Below are 19122 nucleotides of genomic sequence, written 5' to 3'. Positions count from 1 at the left end.
AGCGCAGGGATGGGGATGAGGCATGCACGCTGCTTGGATGGGGCAACCCTCCTGAAGGAAGGGTACCCGCGGTGGCGTGGGGACCGCCTCGCCCGGGAGAGCGGACCCGTCCCCGCGCCGGGCCGTGCCGCTGCAGGCCGCGGCCATGTTGAGGGCGGGGAGCGCGGTGGGCGCGGAGGCGGCGCCGGGGCCGCTGCGGGGCGCGGTGCCTCCCGCTCCTCGCTGCCCGCCGCCGCCGCTCTTCCTCGCCGCCCGCAGCCGCCGCCGGCGGCCGCCCCGCTCCATGGCGACCACCAGCCCCTGCATCGTGGTGAGTGCGGCCGCCGCGGCCTCCCTTCGTTCCTCCGCGGAGAGCCGGCCGGCCGCGCCGGGGGTCTGCATGAGCGCTGCCCGCCGCCTTGCCGCCGCCGGGCAGGGCAGCGGCGTCCCGCCTGCCCCCCTCATCCTGGTGATCACCGAGGGAGCGCGGCCCGGGCGGGGCGTCCCTCGGCGGCGGGAGCCGCGGCCCCGCCGAGTCACCTTGAGGGGATCCCGGCGCCGGGCCCGCGGCTCCCTCCCGAGGCGCTTTCCCTTCCCCGAGCGAGGCCGGGGCCGCCGCTGCACCCTCGGGGTGTGGGTCCGCGGTCCCGGGTGCCTGGGAGCGCGGGGCCGGCGCCGGGAGCCGAGTTGCCGCCTCGGGGATGAAGGTGAAGGAACTTCCCGGCAGGTCGGAGCGCGGCGCGGCACAACTTCCTATTCCTGTTGCTCTCCGCAGCGTGCTGGGGAGGCTGCGGGCGGCGGGGGAGAGCCGGGGCGGCGTGTGGGTCCCTTAGAGGGTGTATTGCTGGAGGGAGAGCGTTCGGGGGGTGGTTTGTTGCGTTATTGCTCTATCTGCTACGGTTCTTAGGTATTATTTTGGTGTTTTTCAAAGCCGGTGCCCGGTGCTCGTGAAATACATGTGGTCCCTGATGGCTGAGAGCTGTAAATCCCTGCAGGCAGTAAAAAACCTGATAAAACCTGCAAGAAGGGCCCATTCCGTGCAGAAAGGAAAGTTTAGGGGACACACTGAGTATAACGATGGGTCTGGACCGCAGGAAAATACCATGTGTTTTGGGAGCGACCTGTCTTATTGCTTAAAGTAACAGCTCTCTCTGGGTTGCAGTGAAGGGCTCGGTGCCTGGGTAGCTCATAGAGAGTCTGTTTTGCATGGGAGGGTGAAATAGACATGAAATTCCCCAGGCGAAACACTCATTAGGGGATACACAACAAAAACCCCCATGTAAACAGATCACAGGCCAGGTAAATGCTTCCTTGGGCACTGAAATGAGATTGTACCCTGCAAGAGCAGCAGGAGCCAGAACTGATACTTAAAATGCCTGCCCTGGTGAACTGTCAGTAATGAGCTTTGGTTTTCCCTCTGGAATTCTTACCTTCATTTTACACCTAATAGCATTCGGCTGCAAAACCAGAGAGTGAAGTAACTAAGAAACACATTGTCATTTTCAGGTTGCAGCAGGGTTTAAGGCCATTCTTGATGCTGTTGCGACAATATGCCCTGAACCTCAGCAGCGTTTGGTATAACTATATACAAATGCTAATTCCTTGTCCTAACTGATATACACTTGCTAATATTGCAGGCTGTTTCATACAGGGAATTTGCCCATGTGGAACAGGTTGCTGAAGTAGGGCTTCTGTTTCGGATTCGGAAAGATCCTGAGCCTCCACGGTTTGCACATGGTGGTCTGAGGAAATTTATTTCACAGCAGCATGACTTGTCACACTCCTGTAGCTGTGTTGTCTTGTGGAGATTTGGACGATGTCCATGTTAAAACCTCTGCTCGCTTACTTGCAAATGCAGGTTTTGCATTACACTAGAAAAATCCAAGGCATAGAAAGCTCCTTCATTATTTTTTTAATGGAATATAGAGAATGATTGAGGTGTGGTAGCTTTATTTTTCCACACTTCAGTGTAGGAGAATATTGTTAGAACTTAATTTCTAGCCCACATTGTATCGCACAGCGGCTCATGTGGTATTTCAAGCACCTCTTGTGAACTGTAGGTTCTGTTAGATTACATTTTACGCTGTGTTCAGTGTGACTGACAATTTTATAGAGAGGGAAGTAAGGTGATCCTGATGAGAGTAGTGGGTTTGGTAGTTTACTAAAGCATTTTCTCACCACAGACTTTCTATAAGGCTTTGTAGAAATCTCACCTTGTTTCCTTTTCAGATTGGCGATGATGAACAAGGTTACGACCTGGACTTGTTCTGCATACCTAAACACTATGCAGATGATCTGGAGAAAGTCTATATTCCTCATGGGCTCATCATGGACAGGTTGGTTTGACTTCACACTGCACACTGCTCCAGCTGGTTCCATAACGCTGGAATGAACAATCTTCCAGTGATAGTTTTTGCTGCCTGGTGACTGTCTAAATAGATTGCATTTAGAGACTGAGAAGTACAAGCGCTGATTAGCTAGTGTTTGGCTGGTAAGAGTTTGTACATTTGCAGTTACGCTGCTGTTTGGAAATCTGGCATAATTCTCACGTGAAATTTGGTGGAATGTAGCAATCTATGACTTTCTTTCCAGTGTTTCTTTGATATTTTACCTCCTTAAAACCTAATTAGACAACGTTGTTGTGCCACTTCAGTCTGAAAACAATTATAGTCTCTTGAGTTTCAATAGGATATTAATAAAAGTAAATTATTAATCACATCACCTTAGACTTTCTCATGTCCGTGTGGTAGATAAGTAATATCCAACTTCCTTCTGCCTTCTGGGAAAGACATTGGCTTCTGCAAGTATCAGTCGGTCACTCTTGTGGTTGCCAAAATCTGTGATGTGCTATCGAAGTTCCATCTCCTGTGCTTGGAAATGGGTGCAGAAGGCTACAATTATTGCTTTACTTTGGGTTTGATAGCTGCTAATTTCCTTGAAGAGAATGAGCAACAAATGCGGTGAAGTAGCTGTTGGAAACACGCAACAAAGTGGTGCCGGGTGGATCTTCCTGGAGATCTTGTGGATGGGAATGCATCTAGATTCTGCATGGTCCTGTTTGATTAGATATAAACCTTCTTATTATTGTTTTTAATACTATAAAAGCTTTGTACTGCAAGTCCATATAAACGAAAAAATTGGCCAAAGTACATGACATTAAGTAATTGACTTAAAGTAATCGTAGGCTTTCTCTGGGAAGCCTCATGTCGGCTGGCACACAACAAATACATACCATGCTTCTAAAAGAAATTACAAGATAAATTTAGAAACAATGATTGCAGAGGAACGGTGCAGTGTTCTCTTGCTCTGCTTCCTTGGTATTGTATTTTGCAGTTAGGACAAATTTCTGGCATTCTGGCTTGGCAAATAAACTCTTTAGTTTACAATTTGAGAATTTCCTAGCTCCTCAGTTAATGAGGGCTGCTGCCTTTTTGGTTGCGTTAGCTTACACTGCTCTTTGCATGAAGCGGAACCTATCTCTGGAAGGAGAAAACACATCTTTGTGTCACATACCCGATGTGAAACAGCTTCAGAGTGTTAAGCTTTGCTTTGGCTGAGTGCGATGTATGAAAACAAAGGCATTTGGCAACGCTGCTGTTAGATTAACCTTGAAAAGCAGAACTTTGTTGACTAATAATGTGTAAAAGTGTAGTGGTAGGCAGATATTGCTGAGCAAAATGTGTTTCCAAGTTTGCTGCTGTAGTGAGCAAATGCAAGGTGTTGTGACAGCTAACTGTCTCTTGGTTTTGTACAGGACGGAGAGATTGGCACGAGAAATTATGAAGGGCATGGGAGGACACCACATTGTAGCACTCTGTGTACTGAAGGGTGGCTATAAATTTTTTGCTGATTTGTTAGACTACATCAAAGCACTGAACAGAAACAGCGACAAATCAATCCCCATGACTGTTGACTTCATTAGGTTGAAGAGTTATTGTGTAAGTATCTCTGCAATATTGTGCTATTTTTATATAAATATGACTAACTTCAAATTACTAGCAGACATGGTTTAATATTGTTAAAATTGCCAGTTTAATATTGTAAAAAACTGCCAGAACGTGCTAATATTAAATAATGAAGGGAATTAAGAGTCACAAGCTAATTTACTCTTTTTCTACCTTATTATATAACCTGTTTTCTTTTAGACCTTTATCTCCACAGGCCAGTAAATCATGCAGAGCAGAGAAACCCTTTCCATGTCCTTTACTCGTTAAACAATTTCCTCTCAGCCCACTACCCCATCTCTAAAGCTCTGGATATAGAAAAATACAGAGGATTCTCCCACAACTACGGTTACAAAAACTTGATTCTAAAGGTTTTTATGTGGCTTAGACATATTGGACAAGAAGACTTGAAAGCTGCAAAAACAGTTCTGCCTGAGTTCCCTGTCTCATCTTCTGTTTGGCTCAACCAAACAATGAACAAAATAAGCTGTATTTGTCCTTGAGGAAATACTATATTCATAAATGTAGATTTATGGTCAGTGGCGTGACCTTTTCAAGGCTAGCCAAAAGTTGCTTTGGGTTTGCATTTTTGGGAAAGGATTTGTTTTCATTCTGAACACAAGGATTTAACTGTATAGGGAAATTGAACATTCTGCAATGTGAGGTCATGTGTAAGTTTTATAGAAGGAAGCACGAGATTATGTAGTGCAGGTCAAAGGAAGGAGCAGATGTATGTTAGTGCTGTGTGCTTCCTGGCCTACCGACAGCCCGGACTCATGTTTTGAGGATGGTATTTATGATTTGTTCCATAAGGCCACCTGTGGCATGGAAATAATTCCTTTTTTTTTGTTTCAGTTTAGTGTTGACATAAATTGTTTTGTAAGGTTATGCTATTAGTTCTGTCTCAGCAGCTTTGCATTCAAGTCAGCACTATAGTTTATTTGTTGCAGTTGTAGACGAGTGCCTGTGCCAGTATTAAAAAAGAGAGATTACTAAATTGGAAACTCGACCTCATCCTTCATTTCATTAAACTGTGCAACCAGAGAAGGAGTTATTTGCTGACTTAGTTTGGGCTGTCAAAGAACATCATCAGTTCATGATTGCTGTTGAGCTATCTGTTAACATGTCACTGGGAGCCCAGAACTGCGTGGGGCCTTGGGCAGGTCTGTTTGCAGGACCAGCAGCCCTGGTGCCTGAGGCATGTACACTGCTGGGCCATCCCTGGAGACCGTGCTCACGTTTGTTGAACACGAGGCAGTAATTTAGCTATGCTTTTTAATGAGAAGGCAAGGCTGGGCAGAAAGCTTCCTGCCAGCTTTGGTTCTATCTCACCAGGTACTCTATGTGCTTGTGCACTGTATTTAAATCAGAAGGGAACACTTCCAATAACTTACGTGGCTTGTTTAAAAAGCAATATAAAGACTGCACCCTTTCTCTGTACTTTCTGACTAACTTGGAAAAAATTGTTGAAGAAATGGTTTGAAACACCTGGAGAAAACCCTCTGTTGAAAAGCGAGGCTGCCTTATTACATGCATGTTCTCTTTGCTCATACTGGTGTGAGCATGCTTTGGTTAATTTCTTTACTACTACTACTAGCTGTTTTCCTTTGTTACTCCCCAGAACTACAGTGCCTTGATATCAATAGGGGAGTGAGCAGCAAAGTAAGTAGGGGAATGAGCAGCAAAATAAGTTATATGGAAATTAAAAGCCTGTTTTTGTAGTAGAAAAAAGTAGAGGAAGAGAAAAGTGGAGGAATTTAGGCAGAAAGCTGTCTAAGCAGAATGTTTTCCTTGAGGTGTTGGCTTCAGGGTTTTGGGTTCTGTCAGCCAATTCTATAAAAGAATGTTTTCTTGTCCTAGATGAGCGAGGAGCTCCTGTTACCTGTTGCCTCCACTACAGTATTTATGAGTATTTAATTTCTGTGGCTTCTCTTAGGTGGTTATTGATATCCAGACATATGTCCTTTAGATTGCATAACTTGATAGACCAGATAAAATTGCCCTAACATGAACCTAACAGATTGACTGGGTCTTCCGTCATTAATAGCGTCTAAATGCTATATCTGCTCTGTAGTTCTTAATCTGTGCTTTACTAGGTGGAAGGAGCTACTTTTAATGAGGAGAAAACTATCACAAACTGCCATGGACAGTTGAAAGTGAAGCTAGCTCCCTTGTTGCTGTCTTTGGATGTGATTACTAGATCACACTGCCTGCCTTTACACACTGGATAAAAGATGTTAAAAATACCCTGGGCACATAAACAAAGCAGCTGAACTTCTGTAATGGTTCTGAAATGGTTGTAATTGAGGTTCTATTCTTGTTTCAAACTGATCATTTAATATTTACAAGCATATGGGGTTTTTTTGTGTTGCATTGCAAAGTTCATACTGTTCTGCACCCAAAAATAATTCTCTAAGAATACTGACATGATCAAGCTGTGATTAAACTTTGCTCGTAACTCCAGCTTTCCAAACCCTTACAGATGAATTTTAATGATCTGGCAAGCTGCTAAGAAATGGAAAGATGGTGTTTGTGAACAGCCCCAGATCTTGGTGTTCTTGACAAACAGTTGATTTTGTTTGTGCTACAGGAAGAATGGCTTTGCACCAGTCTCCTGCATTTCAACTTGGAAATGAGCAAACGTTGCTTATGTAGTCATGAAGGGCAGCCAAAAGACGATGGATGTGTTGCACTGTCACTTGGGAAAATAGGGATTTTCAGTGGAGTACGTGGTAAACTCTGGTCAGGCTGATCACAGCAGTTTCCTGAGAGATCTCTGTTAATCAAGCTTCTAACAAATACCATAAGGAACTTACAGTGCCTTTTTAAAAGGTGAACTTGGAATCACTTGAGTCAGAAGTTACAATCTTGTAAAGCGTTGCTGCTTTCTAGTAGTGACAAGGGGGAGTAGAAACAGATCCAAACAGTAAAACTCTGATGTGTTAAACCACAGAGCATTAAAGCCATTCCAGTCCTGAAATCAGAAATAATTCTCCTGAAGGTAATTTAAACATTGCTTAATCATTAAAGAAAGTTCTCTCCAGTGGAAATCTGGTTACAACCAGTGTCAGAAATTCTTTAACCGTTTTTTTATCCTTTCATTGCTCAGAACTCAGCCCCTGCATAGGAATGCAGGTTTATGTGCTAATGAAGATTTATGTTGCTGTTAAAGAGTGTAGCAATTGGTACGGTGTGTGGTGGGAAGGAGCAGGAAAGTTTTTGTAGGTTAGGTTGGTTTTCCTCTGCTCATCATCATACTTCAACGTGCCTAATCCAAAGGTTTACGGTAACCTACAGTTCTGTGGTGTCTTGTTTGAGCATAGTGTATGGCTTTGTGGCCAAACAGATTATCAGGAACCTAATCTTAGGCATTTGCTGAGGAGTACAAGTCTGTTATCTCTGCACATAAATTAATGGAAAAAATACCTGTAACATCTTCTCTATTGTTACTTTGAAAGCAATGATGATTTTTTACATCCTTCCATGGAAGGAGGATGAAATTCCTGTTAGTGTAGGACTAGATAAGAGAGAATCCTGTAACATAAACAAGGCAAAGCTTAAAGAAGATAATTTTAAGATAAGGTGAACACAGGAAATGTCTTTTAGCTTTATGACCACAGTGCTTAACTGAATCACATTTTTGTGGTTGATCTAGCCAGTATCTCAGGCATTCAGTAGCAGTGTGTGTCTCTACTGGGTCAAGCAGCACGATTTTGGACATCTTTGTTTTGGGACTTTCTCAAAACAGTGACATTGCTGCTGTTCAGTCGAATTATTTTTGTGTTGTTACAGAAGCACTGAAAGTTTGCTGTTTAGCAAAAATTAATGTCCCCGATAGTAGTGAAACATGGCACTTCAGTGTAATTTCAGAGTGGTATAACTCGAACTAATGTTTTCTTTGAAATACATGCACTAAAACTGAAAAGATACTTTTTGTAATAATTTATTGGGGTTTTTTTATGTTGTGTCATAGGAATTTTAAAAGGAAAGTATCTGTTAGTCTTCCCATTTGCTTTCAGATGCCTAGAGCTGTGAGCGCTTCCTTCTCCTAGTTGCACCACTGTCCAAAGGATTTTAATACATCTTCTCTTTACTATCATCCCACTGTTACTTACTGTGTCCTCAGTGCGTGCCTCTAAATAATTTATTTCCCCTTTCTTCTGATGACAGTTTTTGCCTACAATTCATGCAGCAGTAAAATCCGTCTGCATGTGGCTATAAAAACAGGAAGCTGTATGTAGCTGTCTCTGTGTTCCCTCAAGGTCCCCTCTCTATTGCTTGCTTCGTTCCTGGGTTTTGGGAGGGAACATGTATCTCTGTGGTTTTGCAGCACAATTGGGCTTCAAGGTGCAGCAGCAAAAAAATACCATTTTTCTAAAAGGAAGATGTGTGGTAAGGAACTATGAGACTAAAACTTCACCTGCCAGAGGGGAGACTGAGATGAGCTCTGAGGCAGAAGCTCTTCCCTGTGAGGGTGCTGAGGCGCTGGCACAGACTTTTCCCAGAGAAGCTGTGGCTGCCCCATCCCTGGCAGTGTTCAAGGCCAGGTTGGACACAGGGGCTTGGAGCAACCTGCTCTAGTGGAAGGTGTCCCTGCCCGTGGCAGGGGCTTGGAACTGGATGAGCTTTAAGGTCCCTTCAACCCAAACCAGTCTGGGGTTCTAAGAATAAAGTTAGATAAGCAGTGCTAACCTTTAGCTGAATCGATTAAATTGTAGGATAAAGTCATCACCTGTATGTAGTACAATAATAAGCATATCACATCTAACAGGAACTGAGAGACACTATCAGTGTTTAAAGTCAGACTCTGAATGAACTGCAGAGGCTTGTGAAGCACTCCTAGCAGCTGGTTTTAACTCTTACCTAAGAGTTCATTTACATTTCTATCAAAGTTGGGTTTTATTGAAGCAAATCGCTGTGTGTTGTGATGGTGTACCTATGTTGCTATTCAAGTACTGGAAGAAGTAATTGGATTTGTTACCCATATTTGTTTTAAACTAGCCAAATAAGCTTTTCTCACTGTTTTTGTAGCTTGTCTTTTTAAATACTAATCTATGCCTCGTTTCAAGAACAAGAACTGGCTGTTCTTGTTATGATTGCTTATGCTTACTCAAAGAGGAAGGCTTTCTGAAGCATGAAAGTTTAAAATGTAGATTACCAGCTACATAGCAGCATGCAGCTTGGAAACTGAAGTTGTTTTGTCTTATTTCTGTATCTGTAGGGAATGCAGAGCAAGTAATATCTTTCTGTATGTGTACATAATGGTGACAGATGAGAGATGATGTATGTGTCTAGATCTCTTGTCAAACAATCTTTAGTCTGAAATGCCATCTTTTAATTTCTTTTTAATTTCACTTGTAATTTCTTAGTTAATAGACACTTTTGGTGCTGTTTCTTGCAAGCATTAACATTCACTGGTTATGTACTTTGCAGGTTTGATATTTACTGGAAAAAAACCCAATTATTTTAATTCTGGTAATGCTGATGCTCACCCTCTTCTTTCTTAGAATGATCAGTCAACTGGAGATATAAAAGTCATTGGTGGAGATGACCTCTCAACCTTGACTGGAAAGGTATGGCTCTTTGTATGTTTAAAAACAAGCAAACCCACTGAAGAACATACATGCCTGCATGGTTTTAAGGCTGTGTGAAGATAATAGAGTTAAAAGAAATGAAAATGAATGAGTTTCATTTAAATATTTGCCACTGTATATAGGGGAGTGGATAAGCCCCACTACAGCTGTCAGTTTAGTCTAAACTTAACAAAAACCCATTCAATATCAGCAAAGTTTCATGAGGTTGGTTTTTCTGCAGTGCCTGAGAAGAATAGTCTTGTGGGGGTTGTTGTCTACAAACTACCTTTAAAAGACAGCAGCATTATTTATTTGCTGTAGTGGTGTTTCACTGAAGTAGGGAGGGGAATTCATACTGTCAGCATGTGTAATGTACAGCCCAGATTAAGAACAGAGATTCCTGTTACAGTCAGTGACAAGAGAAGGAAATGGGAGAATGTAAACTGGGAATCTGCTGTTCTCCAGTGATTCTGTGGAGATCACTGAGCCAGATATCTGGGGTTAAAGCATCACTGCCTCCTGCTCTGTCAGAATATGTTACCTTCCCTTTCTCCCATCACATGTATGTGATCTCTAAGGCATGTATGTCACAGTTAAACATAAAGGATGTAGGTAATGACAGATACATATGTGTCTCTAGTATGACACTCTGCTTTAGAAGAATTCAAATGGTGCAGACTCTGTTTTGATCTCTTTTGCATATATCTAGAATTCTCAAAGTCTAAATAATTTAAAGACCATTTTGTACTCAGCGTGAGACATTGAGGAGAATCTCATTGCCAGCTAATTGTTATTGGAGCATCAGAAATGTTAACCGCATAGAATTCACTGTTAGGTGTAAACCAACGTAAGTGGTGGTACAACTATTTAACTGCAATTAAAATTAATAAGTTAGAGATTAATATATATAAGAAATGATATATATTCTAAATATTAATGGATTTCTCTTATTTTTCTTTTTCCTCCCACCAGAATGTTTTGATCGTAGAAGTAAGTATTATGTTCTGATGTGTGACTGGTAAAAGGGTTCTAATAGAAGTTGTTCTTAAGCCAGAAAACCTACAGTTTCTGCTTTCAAGGCTTCCTGCTTTTGATTCCAGGCCTGAATTTTGCAAGTGGACTCTGGATTTGAAAGTGTCTCTGCTTTGAATTCTCAAATTGCATTCAACTGCTAAATTTAGCAAGGAAAATATCCATGTAAAATTGTTCACATTTGCTTTCAGTTTTCTGGGATTCCGTCGATTCTAAAGTGTCTTTTGTTGTTTAATTTTAAGAAGTAGCCTGATCAAGTGATATTAAAGCGTATTATTGTTCTGTGTTTATAAAACAGCAAGCTAGAAATTAAACTGCAAGGGTAGAAAGATGTTCCTTGAAGGAATACCCTAAAATACATGGGAAACACATCTGAACCCAATGTCCCTGTGTGTAGTTTAGACAATGGTGACATAGAGAACAGTAATTCTCAGTGAGCATCTTACAATTGCTAATTTCCCATTCCTCTGTTTTGTCGTGGTGCTTTGGATGATACCAGGTACAGTACACCTCAGTCTGATTTCCTAGTAGCTTACTTCTTGCTTTCATACCTCTTTCTCGATGGACAGAGTTGCTTATGTTGGGTAATTATGGCTTTGACAGGGCTGTTCTGGAGTAAGATTGCCAATTTCAGGGTAGGGAAGCAGCAGCAGTAGGCAGGAAAAATGAATGTGCAGCCTAATAATGTCTTCATGCTCCAAATAATGGATATGGCTTGTTTGTAAGCAAAGAAACAGCTATGGCAACTGATTCAGCAGCCAAAAGGAAGGATGTTTCCTCTCATAAAATGTGGTTTTAAGTATGTTTTTTTGTTGGGCTTTTCTTTGAGAAGGTTGTATTATTCCACAGGAAGCACACTCAGTTCCAAAACTCCTACCAAAATAGTATGTATACAGCAGTCATCTGTGTGACCACTGGTGTCCTTTGAAGTGTATTTTGCTTCAGATAGGCAGATGCATTTAATTATGTATCTGCTCCATTGCAGATGAATGTATGTCTTTAAAGCCCCAGACAGTTAACTAGGTTAGTTTCTCACGTGTTCAGTGAATCATCTACCAAGAGACTTGTCTTAGACACTGTCAAATATGAACCCTTTTACAGATCACTGTTTTAACTGTCAAACAATACAAATGCACATTTATTGTGGGCTTAATATCTTATGCTCCAGAGCACGAGGCTTTTCTATATCGCATCCCTTTAATGTGCAAAAGAAGCTGATCAAAATGGAGATTCCCCTCCAATAAGCAGATAACCACACAATATCAGTAATAAGCTCTATTTTACAGTGTGGAAGTAGCTATGTCTGTTTATTCCCCAACTTCTATTTGTATCTATGTGTCTGTATGTCTTTAACTTCTCTTGAGTTTATAACCCTGGTTAAAAGCAGTAAGTGTGAAAGATGGTATTGCTGATGGGTGCTCTGTCGAGTTCTTTGTTTAATATTTTAATTGGGAGTCATGGGAAAATAAGCTGAAAGCAGGACATTGCTGCTTCTGTGTTATCTGTCTCCTTCACTTCAAACAGCCTTGATTCCAGGCCTGGGTATATACTGTCCCTCTAAAGATAGTGTGATTATTTCAGTCCAAATGAGGAGTCCATTTCTGATCTTCAGTTGTAAGCCATATATTCTTTTTTTCTGCTTATCTGTGCAGTGGATGGGATTAAAATGGTGTGTGTCAAAATCCATTTTTAATGTGTTTGAGTATAGACTGCAGAACTGCACCCAGATATTCCCAATGCAATTTCTCAAGTTATTTCTTGGATCTGTAATGTGAATTACACTCCTTTGTCTTTAATTGCAATAATAGGTTGTTCCGCTTCTTTTCCCTTCTCTGTAACTGAGCTCAGCACAAGACTAATGTTACTCTTATCATGTTCAAATTAAACGTTGTTTGTCTAATAGCTGCAAGGAGCACAAGCCATAAAATCTCCAAAAGGAGCCAAGAATGTCATAGTTCAGTAACTGCTTTCAAAGTCATAATTATCCAGAGTTAAGAACTATTGTTAATATGTGTGATCACTTGACTGAGCATAGTTGCATAAGCACAACGTGATGTTATGTGTCACATATATTTGATCACAAAGAGTATTTTGGCATATTTTGATGCTGTTGAGGATGACCAGTTCAAGGTAGAAACTTGAAAATGCTTCTCTGACATGCTTAATATTCTTTCTTACGTGAGGTTTTTTATTTTCAGGATATAATTGATACTGGTAAAACAATGAAGACATTGCTGTCTCTACTTAAGCAATACAATCCAAAGATGGTGAAGGTAGCCAGGTAAGTTTTCCATGATGATTATTTGTGCTGTATTTCACTTTCAGAAGGACACAGTGTTTAAAGAAAAAAGTGCATAATACATTTCCATGGGAGAGAAAGGGGTGGGAACATTTCTGCAGGAGTTATGTATGATGTGGTCTGTGGAAGTTAAGTATATAAACTCCAAAAGCACTTTTGCTTATTATGAGAACATAGGTTTAAGGCTGGCCCTTTCCAGTCTTGCTGCTGGAAGAATTTCAGTGCTTCAGAAGGGAATAGCTTGTGCATGCCTGGTACATGGAATCATAGAATGGTTTGGGTTGGAAGGGACCTTAAAGCTCATCCAGTTCTAACCCCCTGCCACGGGCAGGGACACCTTCCACTAGAGCAGGGTGCTCCAAGCCCCGTGCGACCTCACCTACAAAACGTCATGTCTTTCCTTATATTATGGAAGGGTTTGTGGGATTTTCCACTGAAGTCCACATTAGGTTTAGAAGTATATGGAAGAATTTAAATCTTTTGGGCTTAAACATACCCTCTGAAGTTGGTAAAGATATTTTCAGCACACATTTAGTTCTAAATGTGTAGACTTTACTAGAAAAGGAGGTAAAAAAAATCAGTGGTTGTCACTCACATATATGTAGTATCTATTCAAACATACTTGTTTCTGCTTGTGCTGTCTGCAGCTGTGGAATACTGCAGTGGTGTCCCTGTGCAATAGAAACCTTTTTTAGTTTGCCTTCTTTAATGGTAGAATTAAATTAGTTTGCACACTAACGTTATTGTTTGTGTAGTGTGCATGGTGCAGCTGAGCTTTAGAGGTCATTCTGTGACAGTCACCCAGGCATATGCTCTTCCAGGCTTTTTTTTGCATCAATTAGTTTTGAAACAGTTTATGAAGAAATAACTTGCAAACAACAAGAAATGTTGAGGATAATATTATATTATTAACCAATATCAACATTCTTCCCACTTCCTTTTTTAAATAGCATCTTTTGCACTACTATGCTGTGGTTGTGCATTTTACAAGAAAAGCATAGTGATCGCTGGGGATTAGAGATAAAGCAGAGCTGTGAGTGATATCTAATCAGTTGTGTTGCCATAACAATGTCAAAGCAGTCATTAGACACACGAGAACAGCTCTTCCTGCTGATAATCTGGAGGTGACCTGCTGAAGGTGAGGTGCTTGAGGATTTCGCTCTGGCTGGATTAGGTGTGCCAAATTTTTAAGTATTTGTCTCTGACAAATGCACTCACACTGCAGTGTACAGCATGGATATAAGATAGTATGAGCAGAGTCCAGTTTCCTGTTGTTTGAACCTGTTGCAGTAATTTGGGTTGGTTCAAGACCTGAGCAGATAAGCATGATCATTCTAGACAGTTTCGAGTGTAATGTTCTCAGTCACTTCACTTGCCTCTCTTCTCTTTCTTTTTCCCCTCCTCCTCTCTGACAGTTAAGCAGCTGTAGTAGGGAGATGTGAATTAATGCTAATGTGATTTTGGGGTTTCTTTGATCAAATCTTAGACCAGTTCTCATGACTAGAAGTTTCAGAACTGTCTAAAATAGAAACTAGCTCTTGGCACATTCAGGGGTGAACCATGAGAGAAGGAGGTCTGTGCTTAATGCACAGAGTTACGCTGACCTCTGTTTCTGTTCAACCATCGACCACCTTTTCTTTTCCTCCCAAAGCCTCTGTATCTCACAGACAGACAGATGTCAGGCCTGGGGGGTTGTCTTCTAAGGGTTAGAAGTGCTCAACTGAATAAAGAGCAAATCAAACTAAACCAGCAGGGCATTTCTCTCTGCTCCAGCACCCCCAGCTCTGTATCTCCATGCTTTTTACACCTCTGACTTAATTCTGGAAGGATCATCAGAACCAATTACATCTTCTTCATGGAGTTATTAGTACTGACAGTAAAAAACAGTTGAGGACTTGTTGCTCTAGTGCAGTGGAAGTTGCACTGAAGCAGCTGAACTTTTGTTTTGTAATACTAATGCTTTTGAAAAGAGCTCAGTTGGTCTGGCCAGATCCCAAGTTGTCTCCTCTTTAGCTCTAAGGTAAATTGCACCTGAAGTTCCTAACACACTTTTCACAATGACAATCCATCCAGCTCAGTATCTCCTAGCTCCTTTCTTGCAGACCTGTTAGTCGGTCTTTAGGCTGTGAACCATTCATGGTTTGAGGAAGTTTTGCTTTTGTCATTATGATTTGTTGCACCTGCAAACAATAGTTTGAAATATGTGTAGTTACGGTTTCATTTATGCACACACAGCCCAAATTCAGCTTGTTTGTCATCAAAATGTATGTGGTGCTTTTCCATGTTTCAGTTTTATATTGGTTTTCTTTGACAGTTTGTTGGTAAAACGAACTCCTCGAAGTGTGGGATATCGGCCAGACTGTAAGTGACCTTTCAACAACCATTACTCATTTTTAAACATATGTCAATGTATTGTGTACCCTTTTACTCTTATTTTGACAGAATTAATCTGGATTTGATCAGATTCTTTTTTTCTTCCCCTTAACTTTCTGTAACATTTTCCTATGTGAAAAGCAAACTTTGGTATTTTGGTCTGGGTTACACCCTTTTCATGTGTAAATCCTCCCAGCTTGCTTGTAGTCAAATGCTTTGGTCAGCAGAATCTGCTGGATGCACCTTTGACACTTGGGAGTGATGTGAGTGCCTAAACCTAGTTACCTCGTGCTGTTTGGATGTCCCCAGTAATGTAGGAGGACCACATGGGAAAGCAGGTCTGATAAAAGTTTACTGTGATAAGATGCCTAAATTGGCAGAAACCACGTTATGTCTGGGCATCTGAATTACTCCTTTCTTGTCTTCTCCTGTCTATCCCAAGCCCATAAAGAAAGGAACAGGATCCACAGCAGACAGTGGTACCAGAGTGACAGCTCCTCCTGCCTTGGGAAGGGCTTTGTGTTGTAACCCTGTTCCAGAGGCTAAGTTCCTGTTAATCTGAACCATGTACTTTCACTGTGGAAGTGGAGTTAACTTAGCAGCAGAATCACATCCTCTTCCTCCTTCTTTCCCAGGTTGTAAGATATTCTGGAGCTGAAGTTTTTCAATGCCTTAAAGCTTGACTGAGGTGCTCCCCTCACTCAAGGATGCTCCTCATTCCTGAGATCTTATTATGGGCTTAGCTGGGTTAATGGTCTGCTCCTGAGCATCTTGCAGCAGATGGCTTGTTTTGCCATCTGTGCACAGAGGCAACCTGTTCAGTGCAGGACATGTGAGCTCTGAAAGAAGAGACAACAAGGCTGGGCCTCTGTTTCATCTCTGTGTTGTGAAGCCAAGTAGACAGTAAACATCACCTTAATATTTCCAGAAGTGCAAACAGCCTTCTCTTTGACTTGTACAATTCATCTGTCCATTTTCCTTACAGACCCTCATTGTAGCCAGGGAGAGAAAACCACACAGGTTCCCTGCGCTCAGGAGTCTTTCAGAAAAACCCAAACTACCTGTTTCTGTAACCTGCAAGTGACTCCATAAAGAACAGAGTGCTCTTTGCTCTTCACTATTCTCTATACCAGGGAATCAGCATCTAAGATGTGTTTTAGCAGTCCTAGTATATTCCTGCATGTCAGGCCATTGCCTGCAAGTTGCAAGAACAGCCTCCATCCAGGCAGTTCCTGAAAGGTGAAGTGTTGGTTTCCCTGCAGTAACTGTGGGTCTGATCCTGACATTATCCCGTGCTCACTCTCCCAGCCCTTTATAGAAAGTCCTATTGGACTTGCACATCCTTAATTTTGAAGGAGCTGACGACTGAACCTGCCTCTTCATCATGCCTGTGGGTACCTTTCCTGCACCATGCTGCTGTGTGGGAACCAATAAATGCATCCATTTAATTTTGCTTTAGTTGTTAAACTAAATCAGCAAAGTAAATTAGAATTTTTAAAACAGCTCAAATGTTAATCTGAGGGTACTTGAGTGGAAGAAATGAAACGAGTGGGGATGCTTACCTCCCTGTGACATTCCACATTGCCTTTGTAAAAAGGTCCAGTGAACTCCAGGAAGTTCTTTTCTAACATAGTGGTGCCTTATGGTCTTTTTCAGTTGTTGGGTTTGAAGTGCCAGACAAATTTGTTGTGGGATACGCCCTAGATTACAATGAATACTTCAGAGATTTGAATGTAAGTAACTTCTTCTGTATGTTTTTGTGCATTTAAAACCAGGGAGGAGGAAGAAAGGGAAGGCTCCTCACATCACCCTCCCTCCTCTGTAAATCATGCCTCGTGCAAATGTTCCATGGGTGATGCAACGATGAGAGCAAACCCTAGAGCAGCAGGAGAGCGTTTTGGAGCTCTTAGGAAACTAGAAGTTGTTTTGCTGCGTGCAGAATTGAGGCAACACATCTTCTGTCAGCTCTGAAATAAGTTTGGGGAGAGTTTCTTAGGTTACCAAATGTCTACAACAAATAAGTGCATTGGTTTGATTATGTTAGAGAAGAGAGACCTTAGAGGTTAAAAGGGGTTCAGCTTTAATTCTAAGTCATTAATTCTTCATCTGGGTCTCACCAGACCCAGCAGATGTTGGGCGAGATAATTAGGAGGAGGAGGGAAAAGGCAATGTTGAGATTTTTAGTCAAAAGGCTTAATTTGTTCTGCATAAACAGTATCACAAGTGTCTTTTGTACCGAAACGTGTAGCACGCTTGTGCTTTTCTCGGAAGCACATTATTGAAAATGCATGTAAACCATTGCTCCCTTACATTACTTTTCTGACTTTATTTTGTTTCAGCATATCTGCGTGATCAGCGAGACGGGGAAGCAGAAGTACAAAGCATGAAAGCACAGTTGGAGTGCTGTGTGTGACAACAGAGCTTTCACATGTTTTGTTTACCGAGTCCCATCTTTCACAGGCTTCAACTCTGGTACACCAGCTAAAATTGTAGAATGCCCCCATTGTCCTGTGCTTACTATAATTTATTGCATGTACAATATAAGAGCTCGTCTTGTTCATTTATATTTTAGAGATGGAAACAACTAGTGCAATTCTGCACTCCTTATTTTGATTTGCACTATGACTCTACCGACTATTGCTGCCCCTGGTTGGGTTGTGCTGTTTGTGAGCTCCAGAGTCTAACTCTTGCAGTGGTAAATTGCTTAAACCTCATCAGCCCAGAACTGAAATAGTTCAAGTACTGTAAATGTCAAACATTTTATGATAGGGAAGTCTATTAGTAATATTTTTAAAAGCTGTAATTTAAGTTTTATATTTTAATGCACAAAATGTGATTGTGATTAATGGATCGATGCACCTTTGGGTGTTAGAAAGCATGAGGAGCAGCCAGTTACAGTATCTGTAATCTCCAAGGAGCTCATTCAGATCTCCTGGAGTTGCCTTACTGCTGTAAAGGAAAGTCTGGGTGAAAAATGTCCTTTTTGTTTCTTAGTTTTCTTTCTTTTTTAAGGAGATGGAGTGACAAAGCAGAACGTTTAAAATCTGGTTCTAGTGGAGCTGCCTGTTTCTGTTAGAGATTTGTTTTGTCTTTAAAAATATCCATCAGTCAGTGGAATTGCCTTTGAAATTTGAACAATTTTAATATATTTGTGGGAAGAAAAGTATTGTAATGTTTACTTTATAAGATCTGCAAAACAAAGTACTTTAAATAAAGGCTGTCTCTTTAAAATAAGCCCCATACATCGATGCCCCTCGTTCTGTATATTAAAGTGCTCTTGAAATTTTCCTCTCAGTAAGATTTTTCCTGAGTGTTTCTGTCAGTGGAGGCAAACTCTACATTTATCTTTGTAGAGCTTTTGGGTAGTGTTGTTCTGTCTACAAGAGAGATGATAAGGAGCTGAGGGAAAATACTGAAACACTTGTGTGTTCTGTAACCAAACTAGATCTCAGAGAAGATGGTTTAAGCACTGTCCTTTGGTCTGTTTTGGCAGAAACAAAGAGTGGAGATTATATGGTTGTTAAACACACACACATGGAAAAAAATCCAAATACAACCATTTTCTAAGTCCCTGCCCGTGGCAGGGGGTTGGAACTGGATGAGCTTTAAGGTCTCTTCCAACACAAACCAGTCTGGGGTTCTGTGATTTGGGTTTGTTTCGTTAACACCTCTGTTTGTGCTGAGTTTAAATTCTCAGTGTGGCAGCCCTTCTTCCACTGTGTGCTCGGATTTAACACTCCTCAGTGCTCAGTACACAGATTTTGCCAGCTTGTTTTGAAGGATTTTTCTGTGGTTTTGAAGTTTGAGTCATGTTTCTGTACTTTTACTGTTGTCCATCCATGGCGTGCTCAGTTACAACTGTAGTAGTTAGCAGCAGCCCTAAAATACTTGTCTCGGTTATGATGCTTGCACAAATGCTGTG

General features: G+C 41.5%; 2 protein-coding genes across 3 annotated transcripts in view; both read left to right on the top strand.

Annotated features, from left to right (window-relative positions):
- Positions 1-2271, top strand: part of PHF6 (PHD finger protein 6) — a 39584-nt gene extending 37313 nt beyond the window's left edge. The window contains exon 11 of the mRNA XM_030497117.1: positions 2209-2271. The gene's annotated coding sequence lies outside the window, so the exon portion shown is untranslated. The remainder of the gene's footprint in view (positions 1-2208) is intronic.
- Positions 115-18494, top strand: HPRT1 (hypoxanthine phosphoribosyltransferase 1). 2 transcript variants are annotated; one of them, XM_030497120.2, is made up of 9 exons: positions 115-310; positions 2209-2315; positions 3734-3917; positions 9431-9496; positions 10469-10486; positions 12727-12809; positions 15142-15188; positions 16857-16933; positions 17540-18494. In XM_030497120.2, exons 1-9 carry the CDS (start codon positions 146-148, stop codon positions 17585-17587), a joined length of 795 nt encoding a protein of 264 aa, XP_030352980.1. In that variant the 5' UTR covers positions 115-145; the 3' UTR covers positions 17588-18494. The 2 variants fall into 2 exon arrangements, with proteins under 2 accessions (XP_030352980.1, XP_030352981.1); XM_030497121.2 differs by lacking the exon at positions 115-310 and adding an exon at positions 443-686 and having other exon boundaries at positions 17540-18436.
- The last annotated feature ends 628 nt before the right edge of the window (positions 18495-19122 follow it).

Source organism: Strigops habroptila, chromosome 9, assembly GCF_004027225.2.
Source record: "Strigops habroptila isolate Jane chromosome 9, bStrHab1.2.pri, whole genome shotgun sequence".
Lineage (NCBI taxonomy): Eukaryota > Metazoa > Chordata > Aves > Psittaciformes > Psittacidae > Strigops > Strigops habroptila.
The sequence above is the reverse complement of the archived record's forward strand: the minus strand, read 5'-3'. Positions and strand labels throughout refer to the sequence as shown.

Coding starts and splice junctions, on each gene's coding strand:
- HPRT1 (XM_030497120.2), top strand. CDS start 146: ATGTTGAGGGCGGGGAGCGCGGTGGGCGCGGAGGCGGCGCCGGGGCCG. Junction 311..2,208: donor CCACCAGCCCCTGCATCGTG/GTGAGTGCGGCC, acceptor TTTCCTTTTCAG/ATTGGCGATGATGAACAAGG. Junction 15,189..16,856: donor TGTGGGATATCGGCCAGACT/GTAAGTGACCTT, acceptor GGTCTTTTTCAG/TTGTTGGGTTTGAAGTGCCA.